General features: G+C 61.2%; 1 protein-coding gene and 1 long non-coding RNA gene across 4 annotated transcripts in view; one reads left to right on the top strand and one right to left on the bottom strand.

Annotated features, from left to right (window-relative positions):
* Positions 1–55: 55 nt before the first annotated feature.
* Positions 56–18,647, bottom strand: part of ESPN (espin) — a 36,707-nt gene continuing 18,115 nt past the window's right edge. The window contains exons 6-15 of one of the 3 annotated variants that reach the window (XM_030805446.1): positions 16,213–16,414; positions 14,973–15,244; positions 12,125–12,286; positions 11,836–12,034; positions 10,531–10,557; positions 9,265–9,410; positions 8,917–9,180; positions 3,757–3,836; positions 3,648–3,659; positions 56–1,001 (exon numbers count right to left, since the gene is read on the bottom strand). In XM_030805446.1, the coding sequence (XP_030661306.1) occupies positions 854–1,001; positions 3,648–3,659; positions 3,757–3,836; positions 8,917–9,180; positions 9,265–9,410; positions 10,531–10,557; positions 11,836–12,034; positions 12,125–12,286; positions 14,973–15,244; positions 16,213–16,414 (1,512 nt within the window). In that variant the 3' untranslated portion in view covers positions 56–853. Of the gene's footprint in view, positions 1,002–3,647; positions 3,660–3,756; positions 3,837–8,916; positions 9,181–9,264; positions 9,411–10,530; positions 10,558–11,835; positions 12,287–14,972; positions 15,245–16,212; positions 16,415–18,647 lie in introns of all 3 variants that reach the window. The other 2 variants (XM_030805447.1, XM_030805445.1) reach the window with 2 other exon arrangements.
* On the top strand, positions 13,829–17,860 carry LOC115833007. Its single transcript, XR_004028431.1, has 3 exons — positions 13,829–13,974; positions 15,227–15,346; positions 17,725–17,860. It is a non-coding gene; the product is annotated as an uncharacterized LOC115833007 (long non-coding RNA).

Below are 18,647 nucleotides of genomic sequence, written 5' to 3'. Positions count from 1 at the left end.
TACACTCTGGCCCAATTACCCCGAGAAGGAGAGAGCAAGTTGCGGCCACAGCGAGTGAGTGAACCGGAGCCCAGATGAGAGCGCTTTAATGGGGCTGCGAGGTGGTGGGGACAGGGTCGGGATGGGGTGCAGCAGTTGGAGACACAGGGTCAGGGCCCCTCATCCTCCATTCACTCCACCAGGGCAGTGAAAGGGTCCCGGCAGCGAGTGGGTCTGGCTGGGGACGGGGCGAAGACTTGAGGGAGGTGTGGCCAGAGGTGGGGTCCCGGGGGCCGCAACTGCGGCCGGGCCAGACAGGCAGTTTTCATGTTTCTGGTAAACAAATGACTGAGAGGAAACCCTTGGCGGGGATAAGAAATGAGGCCCGGGCTAGGCCGCGCGCAGATCTGGGTCAGGGAGGAAGGGAAAACCCCTTCCCCGAGCTCGGAGCCTGCCTCCACCCAGGATGCGCCAGCGACGCCGGTTCCGGGGTGCGGGGGAGGGGGCTGCATCCTGGAGGGGGCTGAGCCCCGTAGGAAAACAATGTCACAACCCACGGGGCTGGGGAGAGCTCTGCACTCTTTGATATTCAACGAACATGCAAATATATGTAAGTCGGCATGCAAATAAGCAGCATTTGTTGTTGTTTGCATCAGCAGCTTGGGCACTTTTTCTGGGCAACCGGGGCGGCGTGTGCACTCCAGTGTTGCCAAGGGCTGGGGATGCGGGGACCAGGGTGGGGTGTCAGGGAGGGTTTCCAGCGCAGGAGGGGAGGGCTGTGCGGCTCCCAGCCCTTCCACCGGGGCCTGGCTGGCTGGGGCTGGGGCGGGGGGCCCCACGGAGCTGTGAGGCTGCGGGCAGGAGTCTGCGGCCTCTAGTACTTAGCGATGTCCCCCTTCTTCAGGATGACCTGTCGCTGCCAGGGCGCCAGCTTGCTCTCATCGTAGCCCAGCGTCCGCAGCTTCTCTGACTGCTCCTTCTCGCGCCGCAGCTCCTCCTGCTTCTGTCGCTCCTCCTCTTTCCTGAGGCAGTGGGGGGGTGGGGCAGACCCGGTGAAGTCTGGGGCCAGATACCCAGGCTAGCAGAAAGGGTGGGGCCAGGCACCAGGCAGAGGCCAGGTCACCCATGCAAGGGGTGGGTTACTGAGGGCAGGGGCTGGGTTGCTGAAGACAGAGGGGCTAGATTGGGGGCAGAATGGGGTTACTGGAGCACAGGGGAGCTGGGTGAGTGGGAGGTTGAGGCTGGATTATTGTGGGCTGGGGTGTTACTGGAAACAGAGGTGCTGGGTCACTGTGTGGCACCATGTGAGGAGGTGGTATTGCTGGGTGCAGCAGCAAGATTACTGGGACCAGGACTTGAGTTGTTGGGGAGCTGTCAATATGAAGTATGGAGGACTGGGGTGGGGCTGCTGGGGAGCAGAGAGACCATATAATTGAGAAACAGGGACTGAGAATTAGAGACAGGTTATTAGAACATAGAGGGTAGATCTGCCCTGTTGACAGAGTAGTCACTAAGCACATGTGGCTGCTGAGCATTTGAAATGTGACTGGTCTAAATTGTGATGGATTGCAGGTGTAAAATGTGCATGATATTTCAAAGACTAAGTTTTATTACTATTTGAGACAGGGTCTCGCTCTGTTGCCAGGGTGGAGCACAGTGGTGAGATCATGGCTCACTGCAGCCTCAACCTCCTGGGCTCACGTAATCCTCCCACCTCAGCCTCCCAAGTAGCTGGAACCACAGGTGTGTGACACTGTGCCCAGCTAATTTCTTTTTTTAATTGAGACAGAGTCTCGCTCTGTCACCCAGGCTGGAGTGCAGTGGCACGATCTCAGCTCACCGCAACCTCTGCCTCCCAGTTTCAAGTGATTCTCCTGCCTCAGCCCTCTGAGTAGCTGGGATCACAGGAGCGCGTCACCATGTCCAGCTAATTTTTGTATTTTTAGTAGAGACAGGGTTTCACCATGTTGGTCAGGTTGGTCTCGAACTCCTGACCTCAGGTGATCATTCTGCCTCAGCCTCCCAAAGTGCTAGGATTACAGGCGTGAGCCACTGAGCCCGGTCCACCCAGCTAATTGTCTTTTTTTGAAATGGAGTCTCACTCTGTTGCCCAGGCTAGAGTACAAAATGGCATGATCCTGGCTCACTGCAACCTCTGCCTCCCAGATTCAAGTGACTCTCCTGCCTCAGCCTCCTGAGTAGCTGGGATTACAGACATGCGCCATCACGCCCACCTAATTTTTATATTTTTAGTAGAGACTGGATTTCACCATGTTGGCCAGGCTGGTCTTGAACTCCTGACCTCAGGTGATCCACCTGCTTCAGCCTCCCAAAGTGCTGGGATTACAGGTATGAGCCACTGTGCCCAGCCCCGTGTAGCTAATTTAAAAAAAAAAATTTTGTGCAGGCCTGGTGCGAAGGCTCACGCCTGTAATCCCAGCACTTTGGGAGGCTGAGGCAGGTGGATCACCTGAGGTCAGGAGTTCGAGACCAGCCTGACCAACATGGCAAAATCCGGCCTCTACTAAAAATACAAAAATTAGCCGGGCATGGTGGCGGGCGCCTGTAATCCCAACTACCTGGGAGGCTGAGGCAGGAGAATCACTTGAACCCAGGACGTAGAGGTTGCAGTGAGCCAAGATTGTGCCATTGTACTCCAGCCTGGGCAACAAGAGCAAAATTCTGTCTCAAAAAAAAAAAAAAAGGCCAGACTTGGTGGCTCATGCCTATAATCCCAGAACTTTGGGAGGCCGAGGCGGGTGGATCACTTCAGGTCAGGAGTTTGAGACCAGCTTGGCCAACATGGTGAAACCCCATCTCTACTAAAAATACAAAATTAGCTGGGTGTGGTGGCACACGCTTGTAATCCCAGCTACTTGGGAGGCTGAGGCAGAAGAATCACTTGAACCCAGGAGACAGAGGCTGCATGAGCCCAGATCGCCACTACACTCCAGATTGGGTGACAAGAGTGAAACCCCATCTCAAAAAAAAAAAAAAATTTTGTTTTTTCTTTTTTTGTAGAATGAGGTCTCACTGCATTGCTCAGGCTGGTCTCAGACTTCTGGGCTCAAGTGGTCCCCTGCCTTGGCCTCTCAAAGTGCTGGGATTACATGCGTAAGCCACCATGCCTGGCTAAAGACTTACTTTTACAAGAGGAGTATAAAACATCTCATTAATAATTTTCATAATTGATTATGTGTCGAAATAATATTTTTGATATTTTGTGCCAAATAAAACAGTACTAAAATTAAGCTCACCTATATCCTTCTACATTTTCACTGTGGCTACTGGAAAATTTTAAATTACATCTGTGGCTTTTCATTAAATTTCTACTGGACAGCACTGGGCTGGGTGAGATTAGTAGGGGCAGAAAGTACGTTCTGAGGGCCAGACAATCAAGGTGATTGATAGTGGGGTTAGGTTAACTGAAGGGTAGAAAAGGCCAGGTTAATAGGAGGCAGGGACTGAGTAACCGGGAACAAAGTTATCAGAGCATGAGAGAGAGATTCTGCGGGACAGCGGTCTGGGACATTATAGCGAGGAAAGAGGCTGTGCTACAAGGGCCAAGAGATGGGAGGATGCACTCAAGTTGGCCTGGATGAAGGGGACCACCCTCTGCGACTTGGGTGGGGATAAGGGTGGCAGGTTGGGGCCAGCCCTGCACTCACCGCTTCTGCTCCCTGGAAGGAAAAAGAGACAGTGTCACTTGGTACCTCCACCTCACGGACGCAGTCAAGACACCCTGCCAGGCCAGCCTCTGCCTGACCCCCAGCTCACCTCTCTTCTTCCAGCTTCTTCCGCAGGAGGTCCCGCCTCCAGGCGGGCATGCTGGCCAGCCGGGCCTCCTCTTCCTCCTCCTGAAACACAACCACAAAGCTTCAGGGCCTGCAGGGGCTGGGAGATATGGGGCACCCTCAACCTCGGGACCTGAAGGAGTCAGGGTCACAGGAAGACATCCTTTTGATGCACTTCTGTGGGACAAGTGGATTGAGGTGCCTGGTCACACCCCCTCAGAGCTGGCCTCCTTTCCCCTAGTAACCCAGACCCTTGTGTCCTACAGGAGGCACCAGAGAGATCAGAGCTGAGTGGGACAGAAGCAGAAAACAAGTAGCTGGGACCCAGAGGTCCTGAGCCTAATTCCCCACAGAGGCAGGTGGCCAATGGCCACAGGCCCAAGACCTCTGGGCAGACGCAGATGCGGGCCCCCACCCAGCCTCTTGGCTCAGGGAGACTCAGGCTGCCCCTGGCTCCCCTGCGAAGGACCTTCAGCCCATGGTTGCCCTCTTCCCAATAGAGTGGATACGTGCTCTACAATCGTGGGGCTGCAATGACATCAGGGGCAGGTGTGGTGTCCAACGTAGGCAGTTTACAGCAAAGAGTTTTATTTCCTGAATGTTACAGAGGAGAAAGGGTCTGTACACGGCACACTTCACACAGAACACTGCACACGTGGCTCCCTTGACCTCAGCCAAGGAGGTAGCTGTGAACTCCAGTGGAAAACCAAAGAGCAGGCCACACTGCCGCAAGGAGGAGCCGCAGCCCCTCACTCAGAGGGGCTTCTGCTGCTGCCTGGCTCCACACAGAGCTCAGCAAGTAAACGGGGCCAGAGGGGGACACCTGGTTTGTTCTGTCCCTGCCCTGCCTATCCGATCAACGCCCCACAGCCTGCCACGATGGGACCTCAGAGGCTGAGGCAGCCTGGTCCTGGGCCCTCCGGGCTGCTCAAGGCCACAGTCCTGGGTTCTTCCCGCTGCTTCCAGCCTCTGGAGGGCGTCAGACAGGCGTCCAGGCCCACGTTAAGACGCTCGAGAGTGAACTGTGAATTCCGAATTCCGCTGCTCAGATGTCAAACAGCTCTGCCTCCTTCTCTTTCCAGAAGGAGAAGCTGCGGTCGATGTAGCGGCAGATGTCCTCGTTGCTGAACTCGCCCATTTCAGACACCAGCTCCAAGGGGTCTTCGGCGGGGGCTTTGGAACCAGGAGAGTCTGAGGTCGGGGGAGGCGCGGCGGGCGGGGGCGGCGGCGGCGGCTGCGGCTGCGGCGCAGGGGCCAGGGCCTCGGGCTGCCCCTCAGGCGGGTCCCCCATCTGAACTGGAGCGGCCTCTTCGGTCCGCTCCTGTTCTTTCCCCTCCTCTTCCTTTTTCTTCGCCTGTTCTTCGGGAGCCGGCTCAGCCTCCAGGCCGTTTCCGAAGAACTGGTGCCTGAGGTCCTCGAAGCCGTCGCTCCAGCCGCGCCGGCCGGCCTCCACCTCCTCCAGCACCACGCGGTGGAAGAGGCGGATGCGCTCCCACGGGTGGCTGCCCAGCCGGTCGAACATCTCGTAGCACAGCAGGTGGCGGAACTTGCGTTCCTCGCGGCTCAGGCCCATCTCGAGTAGCTGGAAGTAGCCGAGCATGAAGAGGTCGAGCGTGAGGCTGTCGTAGCGCGGGGGTGCGCCGCCGTCCAGGGGCGGCAGGAAGTGCTGGGGCCAGTACAGGCCGTGCGCCAGGCCCAGGCTTGCCGGCACGCGCCGCAGCAGGCTCCGCCAGTGGCTCAGCAGCTTGCCCACCGCCTGCCGCTGCCTCAGCAGCTGCCGCAGCCGTTCGTCTGGGCTGTGGGCCTCGCCGTTGCTCGCCGGCAGCCGGGGGGCGTCCGTGGCCTCCAGCCCCGGGCCGGCACCGGAGGCTGCCACGCGGGGCAGCAGTCTGCGTAGGCGCGCCTGGGCGCGGCTGCCTGGTCCGCGGAAGGCCCAGCGGCGCCAGTGCTCCAGGAAGAGGTAAACGATGCGCTCCTTGCGCAGGTCGAGGTAGTCCTGGACGCCGCGCAGCTCCGTGGAGAGAGGTGGCCGGCGCGCCAGCTGCTCGGGCTCAGGCAGCGCCGCCTGGCGATCCTGTACCTCAGGCGGGCCCAGGGTGCCCAGGGGCTCCCAGTCGACCAGCGGGCCGTGGGCGGCGGCGGCGCTGGGCTGGCCAGAGCCGGCCGCCACGTAGTCCTCCTCCAGGATGGGGTCGCGGCCCGGGGCGCCAGCGGACTGCGGGGACTTGCGGCGCGGACAGCGCGCGGGCGTCGCGCCCCGTGCGCGCAGCTCGTAGGTGGCGCGGAGATGCTGCACCGAGACGCCGCACTCGAGGATCTCGCGCTCCACAGCCTCGCGGCACCAGCTGAGCGAGTGCGAGCGGCCCAGGCAGAGCGGCCCGGGCAGCCAGGGCGCGTCGGGCAGCGGCGCCAGCGGCTGGCCCGTATCAGCGGTCAGCAGCTCCGCCAGGTGCGCAGGCCGGCCGCCCAGCGCGGCCAGCAGCGTGGCCATGCTCTTGAGCAGCGTGGAGATCTTGCTGCACCAGGCGGGCAGGCTGGCGGCGCGGCCATGCATTCGGCGCGGGTCGACGGTGAAGCGCGGCGCCGACAGGGCGGCCGAGATGGGCAGCAGCTGCTCCAGCTCCAGCTCCAGCTGCTCGAGGCGCGCCTCCAGCTTCTGCGCCTTGTGCAGCACCTGCAGGTTCTCGATTTGCTGCTCGATGCGGAAGATGTCGGCCTCGGTCATGAGCTCGCCAAAGGGCCCGAGGATGGCGTTGTGCTCGCGGGAGTACCTCCAGCCTTCGCGGGGGTAGCAGCACGAGCTGGCGGCCGTCAGCTAAGGCGGGGAAGACAAGAGAGGGGAGGGAGGCGCGTCTCCCTCTGGCCCAGCTCCCGCCGTGGCGCCGGGAACCTTTTGCATGTCCTGGGTGGTGTAATGGCTCCGCGGGGCTGCGTCTGCAGGGAGGCACCGCGTCTGGCCGGTGGGGGGTGACGCTGGGGTGAGGCTTCGGCCTGAGCCGCCGCTCCAGGCTCTGGGCAGTGTCCACTTTGGTCGCTGGCGGGGGGCACGGCCGGTCGCTGGTCGCTGCTGCGGCGGCAAGAACAGGCCAGCAGACGGGGTCTCCATGCCTGGCTTATTCGCTCATTACACCACCCAAGGAACTTGCGAAAGGCGTTGAAGCTGAGAGGCGCAGTGGCTCTCCCCAACCCATCCAAGGGCGGCTATTGACGCCTCTCCTCGCAGACTCATGACCCCTTCTCGAGCTCCCCTATGGCCCAAGCCTTTCCGCTCCCTGTGGTCAATGTTTTATGTGCAGAATGAGAGGCCACTCGGATCTTAAAGAGGCTGCAGCTGCAGCTTCCACTGAGCTGCCCACCCTTCCCCTCCCTTCGTCCTGCTGGACAGCTGGGCACCGTAATATTCTCATTTGCTCACTTTTCTCCACCTTTGATGTCCAGTTTTCCTCCCTGGGCCTGCCATCGCCTCCAGAGGTCCCTGATTCATCTTGACCCTATGCGATCCACTCCCCACATACAAATAGGAAGCAGCCTCTTCCCTGCTTAACACTCCCCGCACCCGGCTCCCCAGTGCTCCAGGAGAAAGTCCGTTCTCTTCTGGGCCTCTGTCCAGGTCTTGGTAACCTGGCCCCCACTGAGGTCTCTCCAGCTCAGCGACCCCCTTCCTCCAGGACAGTCACTTCCAGACTGCCCTGTCCCACCTACAGCTCTTCAGCCCACTCTCCTCCTGGCCACCCCTCACTCATCTTCCAAGTGTCACCTTAGACATCACCTCCTCCTTCCCTAACACACCCCCCCAGCCCACATATAAGGTGGCCGGTTAGGGCTGCCCCAGTCCCCTGCATTCCCCATTGCAGCTGGCTGTGTTGCATCAGCCCAGATACTTCTCTCCACTGCCACCCACTCTCTCACACTGCCCCATTTTGTGTGCTTGGTGACTCGCACACATGTCTGCAGCCACCTTAGAGCAGGCCTTGATATGTTCACCATGAATCCCCAGAGGCTACAACAGTGTGTGGGGCACACAAATGGCACTCGGGGGCCAGGCGTGGTAGCTCACACCTGTAATTCCAGCACTTTGGAAGGCCGAGGCGGACGGATCACTTGAGGCCAGGAGTTCGAGACCAGCCTCGCCAACATGGTGAAACCCCATCTCTACTAAGAATACAAAAATTAGCCGGGCGTGGTTGGCGGGCATCTGTAGTCCCAGCTACTCGGGAGGCTGAGGCGGGAGAATCGCTTGAACCCAGGAGGCAGAGGTTGCAGTGAGTCGAGATCGCACCACTGTACTCTAGCCTCAGTGATAGAGTGAGATCCTGTCTCAAAAAAATAAATAAAAAATAAAAATAAATGGCATTCGGGGAAAAGTTGTTGGATGAATGAAAGGCAACTCATCCTGCCAGCCGATGCTGATCAGCCCACCTTACAGAGAAGGAAACTGAGGCTGGATGAGGCTCAGTATCGGCAGCTGGAAGGCGGCAGCGCAGCAATGGAGCCCAGGTCCCTAAGACTGAGACCAAAGCCCTCTTGGCTACTCAGTGTGGTCCTTGGACCAGAGTCATCAGCAGCCTCACCCAGGAGCTGGCTAGAAGTGCACAGCCTCAGCCCCTCCCAGACCTCCTGAATCCGAACAGGCCTTTTAACCAGATCCCAGGTGCTGGGCAGGTGAAGGAGAGTCTGAGAAAGGCTGCTGTCTCACTTCCAAGGACAAGCTGCTGGGTGTGTGTGTGGAGACTGGGAAAAGCCCCAAACGGGGTCATGCCACCCTGCTTTCCCTAAAGAAAATGGCCGGGCACGGTGGCTCATGCCTGTAATCCCAGCCCTGGCCAACATGGTGAAACCCCGTCTCTAATAAAAATACAAAAAAATTAGCTGGGCATGGTGGCATGCGCCTGTAATCCCAGCTACCTGGGAGGCTGAGGCAGGAGAAGCATTTGAGCCCCGGAGGCGAAGGTTGCAGTGAGCCGAGATCGCACCACTGCACTCCAGCCTGGGCGACAGAGCAAGACTCTGTCTCAAGAAAAAGCAAGCAAGCAAGCAAGAAAGAAAATGGGAGGTCCCGAGGTTGGGGTTGGGGGTGGCGTGGGGGATGGGCTGTGCATCAGATGCAAACCCCAGGGCTCCCTGGGCACCCCGCCCCACCCACCTTCCGCCTCTGCTCCTCCTCCTCCTGCATCTTCAGCTGCAGCTTGCGCACCATCACCTGGCGCTTCCACTCGGGGATGGGCCGGCCCTGCTCATCGTGCGTGGGGATGAGCGCCTCCACGTCCAGCTGCACTCCCGGAGCAGGAGTAGTGGGCGGCACCGGAACCAAGCTTCCATTGAGCAGCGGCTGAAATCCCGCAGCTGGCGGTGTGGGGCTCCGGACTGGTGACAGTGCAGGTGACACAGACAGCAGCGGCGAATCGGGCTGCAGGGAGAAGCGGTGGGGCTGAGCGCCCGGTGGCCTATGGCCAGGGAAGCCAGGTCGCAGGCTCCTGCTGGGCCCGCCTACCTGGAAGGCCGGCTGCCCGCTGCCTGAGAACACTGTGGTCAGCCCCTTGCTCTGCGGTGTCGGCTTCAGGCTCTTGCCTGCCTTAATCTCAGCCAGTAGCTCCGAGTTGTCGCCCGTCGGGGACATCATGTTGAAAGACTTGGTGCCTATGCGGAGGTAGGAGATGAGGCACTGGCCAGGGTGGGGCTGCATCCCCGCCACCCCTCACCCGCCCCTCTGCAGCCCCCTTCCCAAGCCAAGATTGGATGGGTGCCCATCCTCGGGGCCAGCGGGCAGCTCTCCAGATCCCAGGTCCCGCAGGCAGCTTTCAGGGCCCCCAGAGGCGGGCCCTTGGTTCCCCGACTGTGGCAACCCCCCCATCCTCCCCACCCTACTCACGGGATGGAGGGCCCGTGCCTGGAGGCCCCTGGGAGTTCATGGTGGCTCTTGGGCATATGTCCCCGCCCAGTCACTGACTGCCCAGCTCCAAAACACTACCTGGAATCAGCCACCTGACCTTTGTCCCAGGTTCCCTGGCTCAGCCCGGCTGGGGTGGAGCCTCCCTCTGGCCCTCTCCCTACATCAGCAAAGCCTCAGTGACCCTTGAACTGAGTCAATTGGGGCCTCCATGGACATACAGAGTCCGGACCCCAGAGTGCCAATACCCACCTGGTCCCCTCCCTCCCCACCACACCCACAGACAGACGCACAAGCAGACACATTGGTTGCAAGCTGGGAGCACATTTATGGCAAAGCACAGCTCAGCTCTAGGGGCCCAGGAAAGCAGAGCCCTTACTAAGGCTACGGGAGGCACCCAGGAAGAAGGGCAGGTGGGTAATATGCAAACACCCAAGGCAGAGTGTGTATTTTCCGGCTTAGCTGGAGGAGGCGAATGGAGATTTGGAGAGAGAGATCTCTTTAGCCCCGATGAAGGGGTCAGGTCTGGGAGGGAGGAATAAAATGGGCCGACAGCTCTTGGATTCCCAGGCTGGGGATCCCAGAGTGCAGTCACGGGGAAGAGAAGAGTAGGAGAATGGGAAAATCGGTGTGGCTGGCTCATTTATTTAGGCAAAACCATCAGCCAGGCGCAGAATGCTTGGGTGCATATGTGGGTATGAGGGTAGGTATGAGGTGCAAGGCCCCACCCATGCATCGAGGTTCTCTCGCCTGCCAGCCCCTGCCCCTGCCCTTTCCTCAAGTCTGGGCCCCTCCTGCCTTGCTTTTCCTGCCTCTTCCCCCCACCCCGTGCCTCAGCCTCAGCCAGGAGCCGCGCACGCAGCTACTCACTCTTCCTGTGCCTCAGGACTCTCACTTCTAGGAACCAAGAGGAGAGAAGTGACAGCGGAGTTAAGAGGGAGAGGGGGCCAGGATGAGACTGGGACAGCAGGGGACAGGGAGTGGGCCAGGGAGAGCAGGAGCGGGGAAGTGGAGAAGAGAGGAGGAGCTTTTCTGTCCATCTGACCCTGGCTCAGGCTGCTCTGGGGCCCCATGAGGGTGGTCCATCGAGTTCCTGGCTTGGCTGGTGCCCCTAAGGGCTGGGCAGGGCCACCACTGGCTCTAGCCCCTAGCAAGGGCCTCCACCTTGGCACTGGGTTGGGGTAGGGCACCCAGCCCTGGCTGTGCTGGGTGGGGGTGTCTGGGGAAGCCCAGAGTATATTTTTCTCTGCCCTTAGCTTCAGCCCTGCTGCAGGCTGTGGAGGGAAGGAGAAGGAGGCTCGGCAGGTGCTGGACATGCTTGCATGGGCTCTGGTCTGCAGGGGCTGGGGCTCCACAGGAACCGTAGGGGGACAAGCTCTGCTCTGCACTCCTAGTCAGGGAGATGAAGCTTTGAGGGGTGCCACTAAGCATGATCTCTGCCCTGAGTGGCTGGGTGAGCAAGGCATCCTGAGTGGCTGGGTAAGGAAGGTGTGGGATGGGAGCACCACATCTAGGCACCCTGTTCTGGGCCTTCTAGGTGTCCTAGCAGGGGGACACTGTCCCACCCTACAGAAAAGAAGCCCAGGAATCCTGCACCAGTCTAGCTCTTAAAAAAGGATGCCCAGGGAAGTCACCGGGGAGGGAGGGGGAAACACGAGTTCCTGGCATATCTAAGAAGGCTTCAGGTCTGTGCTGCTTGGAAGGACAAGAGAAAGACGTGGAGAGAGGAAGAGAGGCTCAGGATAGACAGGGGCAGGGGGAAGGGTGGCCAGCTGCGGGGCATCTCTGAAGCTGGTTCTACTTCAAGTGTCCTTCCAGTACCAGCTCATCAGAAACACCAGCGCCAGAGCTGGGAGGCCCTTTCTAGCTGGTGGGAGGCAGGCCCAGAGAGGGGAGGGGACTTGCCCAGGCCACACAATTAGGGGGTGGGAGGCAGGCCCAGACTGGGGAAGGGAATTGCCCCAGGCCGTGCAGCCCGGTCCTGCTTTGGCAGGACCTCGAGCAACCCAGAGCCCTCTCTTAGGTTCAAGTACTCAGTGGGGTAGGGGTGGCCGGAAGACCATGTAGAAGAGGAAGGACCCGGGCAGTGACAGCTGGGGAGGGGGCGGTGTCTAGATTTCCCTCCCCTTTCAGGGCTAGCGCCGCCCCCCCACCCCTCAACCTGCCCCTACTCACTGCCGGTGGACGAGGAGGAGCGGCGCTGCCCGCAGCCAGGGCCAGCGCCCTCGAGAGGCAGAGGCGGGGCCGGCGGCGGCGAACTCGCGGCCTCGGGCAGGGGTGGCGGTGGCGGCGGGGGCGGCGGTGGCAGCTCCCTGGACGCCTTGGGGTCCGCGGCGCAGCCGTTAGGCACGTGGTTCCCAGGGAGCAGCGCCGCCTGCGGGGGAGCGGAGGGGCCTTCGAGTGAGCCGCGGGCGGCAGGGCCAAGACGCGGGCAGCCGGCGGGCGCGGGCTGGCGGGCATGCACCTCCTCGCTGTGCGCCATGCCCGGGCGTGCGGCCAGCGTCTCGCCGGGGCAGCGGCCCAGCTGCCGGTAGTAGTCCCCCGTGCTGGGCTGCTTGCTGAAGGCGCGGGACTTGCGGCTGGAGTCCTGCCTCCGCAGCCCGTCGTGGCCGTCGCAGGAGCTCAGCTGCGGGAAGACAGTGACCGGTGGGGCTCGGGCACCTGCCCGGTAGGCGCCCCCCACGCCTCCCCACCCAGCTCTTCACCCTCCTGGGGACTCGCGGCCAGCGGCCGTCGAGGGGTGTAGCAGCCGACTTCCTAGACCCCCTGTTCTCACGGTGGGCAGCGGGCGAGGGTCATGGGGGCCTCGGTGGAAGGGCAGGCTCCGCCCGCCGTACAGGGAGGGGTTCTGGGCACCGGCCAAGGGGCACAGGGGCCCCCACTGAAGCCAGAAGGGGCGGGCCCAGGGGCGGGGTGGCCCAGCCCCAACGCCAGGGGGAGCTGGAGAAGGGGCACCTCCCAGCTTAGCCCTCACTAGGCCCTCGGACGCACTCCGCTGTCGGCGGTCAGAAGGACTGCGGGTCCCCAGGGCTCCACGCAGCCATCTTTCGGGGGTCCCGGGCCGGAGGGAGCCCCCTCCAGAGCCTGTGCTCTCCGGGGCTCCGGCTTGCCCCGGATCCCGGTTGCCCATCCGGGGGCTGCTCCTACCTGCCACGGTGCTGGTGGCCCCCGCTGTGCACCTGGCGGCGGGGGCGGCAGGATCCGACACCTGCGTTACCTGATACTTCCTCTCAGGTTACAGCCGCCCGCGCACGGCCAACCTATGGGCTCCGACGGCCTGACATCACCCGGGGCCCGCCAATCCCAAGCCGAACCCCCCCAGCCGTCGCGGATGCCACGGGGGCCGCAACTACTCTGCCACACCTGGCCACGGCTCTGCACTCGCCCCTGGCCAGATGTGACCCCGCCCCCTGCGCCTCTCCCTAAGCTGGGAGCTGAGCCCCCACCTTCATCCCTGCCCGAGAGGGGAGAGGGCTGACCGTGGGCAGAAGCGGCCTCTCATATTTGGCCCCCGGCTCCGAGTCGCGTCCCCATCCTTCCCCTCCTGCATCTGGAAACCATCGCCATCCACGAAAGCGACACCGACACCCGCGCTCAAGCCTCGGATTTCAGGGGCCGTAAGGCGGGGTCGGGTGACAGCGCGGCTTCCCGCCCCGTCGCAGCTGCCCCCCACTAGGCCTAGCTCAGGGAGAGTGAGGCGGCCGGGCCAAAGACTGAGTGACCGGGTGGGGGCTGTCCCCTGCCCCACTCTCCAGCCCATGCGTCCCTGCGGTGGCCTCAGACCCTTCACCCCGCCCGACCTGGCTCACGTTGCAGGAAACGCGACACCGCAGGATTTGTTTTCTGGGCCAGCCCGCCCGCTCCGCGCCCCCTGCAGCCCGGAGGCTCGGACGCCACGACCCTGCTCCCGCCCGCGGTCAGGCACCCGTGCGGGGGGCGCCGCGGCGACACAAAGAGCTCTTTGTGGAGCGTCCCGGCCCCGGCCCTGGCGCCTGCGGCCCAGCACGCACACAGCCGGGAGGGGCGCACACAGCCGGGAGGGACGCACACAGCCGGGAGGGGCCTCACACAGCCAGGAGAGGACCACGCAGACCTGACACTTGGGCTCAGCGGTGGAGAGGGGGCACTGGCTGGGCCACCTGTCCTGTGGATTTGGGCAGGGCCCCCAGTCTGCGCTGGGAGCTCAGCGATTCCAGGGCCCCTGCAGCCCTACCCGCCCGGCCCCCTCTGCCTCCCAGAGATGAAAGGGGAAGCCACTGTGGGAGCTTGGTCTAAGGTGGCATGAAGAGGGCAGCTACTGGAGCTGGCCTGCAGGTTCGGTGTCCCTCCCATGCCTCCCTTGCCCAGTGGCCTTGTGACCTGAGTCACCTTGTATGAATTGGCCCTGGGGTGGCTTTGCCTCGGGCTTAAGAGAGAACTGCAAGGTCCCAGGCTCTAGCAGGACCCCAGGGGGCTGCCACACCACATCTGGCCACCTGTGACCTCAGGCTGTCCCCTCACCTCTTAGACCATCCTTGCTCTGTTCCTGTGGCCAGAATGCCAGTGTTCCCCAGGGCACCCTGCCCAGGGTACCCAGAATTGCTCAGACCAGACCTCTGCCTCAACCCCTGCTCCAGAGCCTCAGCCAGGGGCCTGCAGGCCCCAGACATCCCTAGGCGCCTCACACTCCACCTACCCACCCTGGCCTCATCCTCTTCACACAGGCTCGCTTCCCTCCAGGGCTCCCAGCTCAGGCCTGGCCCTTTCCCCCAGGAGCTCAAGCCCTAAACTGGAACCAGCCACAGCTTCACTTCCTCCCAGCTCCCACTGCCGGTGGGCGCCCAGCCCTGCTAGTGCCTGCTCGCCTTTCCCCCACCCTCCTTCCAGCCCTCACCTCCACAGCCATGCCACTGGCACCTTCCACCTGGCAGCCACCTCCCTTGGGTGACACTCTCTGACTGAGCCTGGGGCTGTGGGGGGGGGGCAAGCTTGGGGAGGGGCAGTCTCCATGCATTCTCTGTCAACTCCATGACAACCTGGCCACTCTGCACAAGAGGTGGCACAGGCCCAGTTCCTGGGGAGGCACAGCTGTCTGGACCTGCGTCCTTCACCCCCCAGCTCCCATGGAGGGCAGTGACCTGCTCTTACTCTCCAAGTCCAGTGTCCAGCCCTGACCCCTCGTGAGACTCACCAGGAGCTTTGACTTTTGAACATGCCATGGACCTAGGGATCCCCACCCTATGCCCACTAGTGAGGCCAGGCCTTTGGCCTCACTGGCCCCCTTCAGCCCAGTCCCCCTGCTGGGAGGCAGGCAGGGGGTGAGGGCTCACTACCTCCTTCTTGAGGGCCTCTGTCTCCACGTGGCGGAGTTTGTTCTTGGTCTGCATGTAGATGTCAGCTGCCTGTGGTCCCACAGGAGGCTTGGGAGCTGGGTAGCCAGGTGGGGGTGGGGGCAGTTGGGTGCCTGGGGGTGGGGGTGGCGGGGGGAAGCTGGGTGGGGGTGGTGGGGGTGTGGGCTTCCCAATTGTGCCCCGAGGCAGGTCCAGCTCCGGGTTCAGCATGTCCATGTAGCTCTGTATGTCTGCAGCTCTAGCGCTGGAAAGCCCTGGGGAGGCAGAAGGAAGGGCCAGATTTGGGAACATGCAGACAGGCTGTCCCCCAAGATTGAGACTCTCCACCACCTGGAAACAACTTGCCGAGGGCCAAGGTGGGCTCTAGGCACCACTTGGTACACCTGCTGTGGCCCCTGGCGGTGCTGGGCTTCCCCTCCCTGGCCCTGCCCTGCCCCAGCCCAGCACTTATTGGGGGAAGACCAGGCAGTCCGGTTTGGAGGGGAAGCACTGGAGGCTTTGGTGTGTCTAGAGGGCAGGGTCACCTGGAAGAGGAGGGTCTACTCCTTGGGAGTACGGATGGCCACATCCAATCTTTGCAGGGCACCCCTGCCAGTTCTGGAGGCCACCATCTGGCGGTGTGAAGCAGGCATTGCAAGTGGATGGACGCCCATGCTCAGGGCATGGTCAGGGTGTGTGTACACACAAGCCTACAGCCTGCTGAGGCGATTGTGCCTTTGTGTATGTTTGAGTGTGTACGCATTTGTGCACATGCTTCTTTGTATTGAATGTGTGTGCATTGCTCTGTGGACATGGTTGTGTGTGTGTGTGCATATCTGTAGTATGGAAATAGAGCATTGTGTGCTTGTGTGTAAGGTGGGTGTGTGCAGATATTAGCATGGCTCTGTATGTGTGTTCATATCTGTATGCTGTATGTACACATGTACAAGTGTGTGCTTTTGTGTGTGAGTAGCTAAGAATAATGAATGGTGGGCAGCACACGTGGATTTTGTGGGTGGGGAGAGTACATGTGGATGTAGATGTATGTTTGTGACGAGCACACACAAGTATGAGTGACATCTGTCTCTCACCAGAAAGGGTGTCACCTCCCATGTTTAAGAGCAAGTGATGAGGGTAGTCTCCAATACTGGCTGTGGCAGGGCAGCCCAAGGCCAACCCTCACAGCCCAGCAGTCTGGCTTCAGTCTGCTCTCCCTCCCCCTCTTCCTCCTGGGCACACTCACCACGTGGAGGGTGCTGGCCCTTGATGCTGGAGTGGCTGGAGGAGCAGGAGTCGTAGTTGGAGAGGGTGCTGGTAGGTGAGCTGAGGTCAAAGTTCAGCGGCTGGACCGACACCGTGGTGTTGGGTGAGGACATGCCTGAATCGGGCTGCTTCGCCTCCAGCTCCGCGGATGGATCCCGGGAGAGCACGCGGTGCTCCACGCTCTGAAGGGGAGGCAGGGAGGCCATGAAGGCAACCGCACCCCAAGATGCGTTGCTCTCCAGGCCAGGGTCCTACTCAGCCATGCCTTCACTGTGGGATCCTGGCCAAGCCACACCCCTCTCTGGGGTCTCTTCCCCATCACTAGAGGGTCTCTCAGGTTCCTCCAGGTGAAGATTCAAGCCCAGCCCCGCCAGGCAGCAGGACCCAGGTTCCTGGGAAACTCCCTCCCCTGGCTCCTCCGTGATTAGGAGGGTGGAGAGATCGACGAGGAGGGGGCCTTGAGCTGCACCCCAAGAGAAGAACTGCCAGGAGATCGGCCTTCTCCCTCACGGATCAGCAGAGGCTCCATGGGGAGGGGCACAGCACCGGCCCATCCCTAGTTACCTGGCTGGCAAGCCGGCTCTCCTTGCCGGACCTGGGACCTGGGGCAGACTCCCAACACCAGCCCGGCCTGTCTCCTGATGGGGCCCTTGGGGTAAGGGTGGGGTCTGGATGGCCAGCTGAGCAGTGATGGGCAGCCAGAGCTCAGGCTGCCAGGCCTGCCATTCCCCCGCCCTGCCCGGTCTGTGCATCTGACCACAGGCCTGTCCCCTCCCGGTGCAGAGGGGGCTGTGGTGGGGGCCCTGCTTACATTGCCCATGCTGCCCCTGCTGCCGGCAAGCCCGCTTGCTCCGCTGCCTCCTGCCCAGGCCTGCTCCTCCTTGCCCCATGCCCCCTCCCTGCCTAAGAAGTGTCACAGGCCCCCTGGGAGAGAGAGGCAGGCCTGGCACCAGGTAACGGCTCGGCGGCCGCGCTCATTGGCCCTGTAATTAGGGGCTCTGTGGGAGTGTTTGCATTTTCTGGGCCAGCGTCTTCTGTGGCTTGGATCTGTCCCTGCTGCAGCTGGGCCTGCTTGGGTGAGGGGATCAGGGCACACACACCCCACCCATTCCAGGGGACCAGGCTCTGCTGCCTACCGCAGGAGTCAGGGGAGCCATAGGAGGTGGCGTGGGCAGCACCCGAAGGTGCTCTTTACCTGGCCAACAGCAGTGGGTGCTGAGGGCACCAAGCCCTGACCCCTGCAGGCAGCAGATAAGAGGCTGGGCCACAGCAAGTGTACGGCGCCTGGCCTGAGCCACCCAGCTCTGCAGTCTGGGACAGTGGCTTCAAACTTCCCCTCCCCGACTTACTAGCTATTTCAGGCGAGTCATCTATGCTTTTTGTGCCTAAGTTTCTTTATCTGCAAATGGGGATAACAGCACTACTTGCTCTGCTGAGCTCCAGGACATGGCGCCCGGTAAATGCCATATTGTCAATTATTATTATTATTTAGATGGAGTTTCGTTCTTGTCGCCCAGGCTGGAGTGCAGTGGCGAGGTCTTGGCTCACTGCAGCCTCCACCTCCCGGGTTCAAGCAATTCTCCTGCCTCAGCCTACCAAGTAGTTGGAATTACAGGCGCCCGCCACCACACCCAGCTAATTTTTTTTTTTTTGAGACGGAGTCTCGCTCTGTCACCCAGGCTGGAGTGCAGTGGCGCGATCTCGGCTCACTGCAAGCTCCGCCTCCCGGGTTCACGCCATTCTCCTGCCTCAGCCTCTCCGAGTAGCTGGGACTACAGGCGCCCGCCACCACGCCCGGCTAATTTTTTTGTATTTTTAGTAGAGACGGGGTTTCACCGTGGTCTCGATCTCCTGACCTCGTGATCCGCCTGCCTCGGCCTCCCAAAGTGCTGGGATTACAAGCGTGAGCCACCGCGCCCAGCCCACACCCAGCTAATTTTTGTACTTTTAGTAGAGATGGGGTTTCATCATGTTGACCAGGCTGGTCTCGAACCCTGACTTCAGGTGATCCACCCGCCTCAGCTTCCCAAAATGCAGGCATGAGCCACCACACCTGGCCTGTCAACTTTTTTTTTTTTTTTTTGAGACAGAGTCTTGCTCTGTCGCCCAGGCTGGAGTGCAGTGGCGTGATCTCGGCTCACTGCAACCTCCGCCTCCCGTGTTCAGGCAATTCTCCTGCCTCAGCCTCCCGAGTAGCTGGGACTACAGGTGCCCACCACCACGCCCAGCTAATTTTTATATTTTTAATAGAGACGGGGTTTCACCATGTTGGCCAGAATGGTCTCGATCTCTTGACCTCGTGATCCGCCTGCTCGGCCTCCCAAAGTGCTAGTATTACAGGTGTGAGCCACCGTACCCGGCCTTTTTTTTTTTTTTTTTTTTTAGACAGAGTCTTGCTCTGTCACCAGGCTGGAG

Source organism: Nomascus leucogenys, chromosome 24, assembly GCF_006542625.1.
Source record: "Nomascus leucogenys isolate Asia chromosome 24, Asia_NLE_v1, whole genome shotgun sequence".
Lineage (NCBI taxonomy): Eukaryota > Metazoa > Chordata > Mammalia > Primates > Hylobatidae > Nomascus > Nomascus leucogenys.
This window is presented reverse-complemented; position numbering and strand designations above follow the sequence as displayed.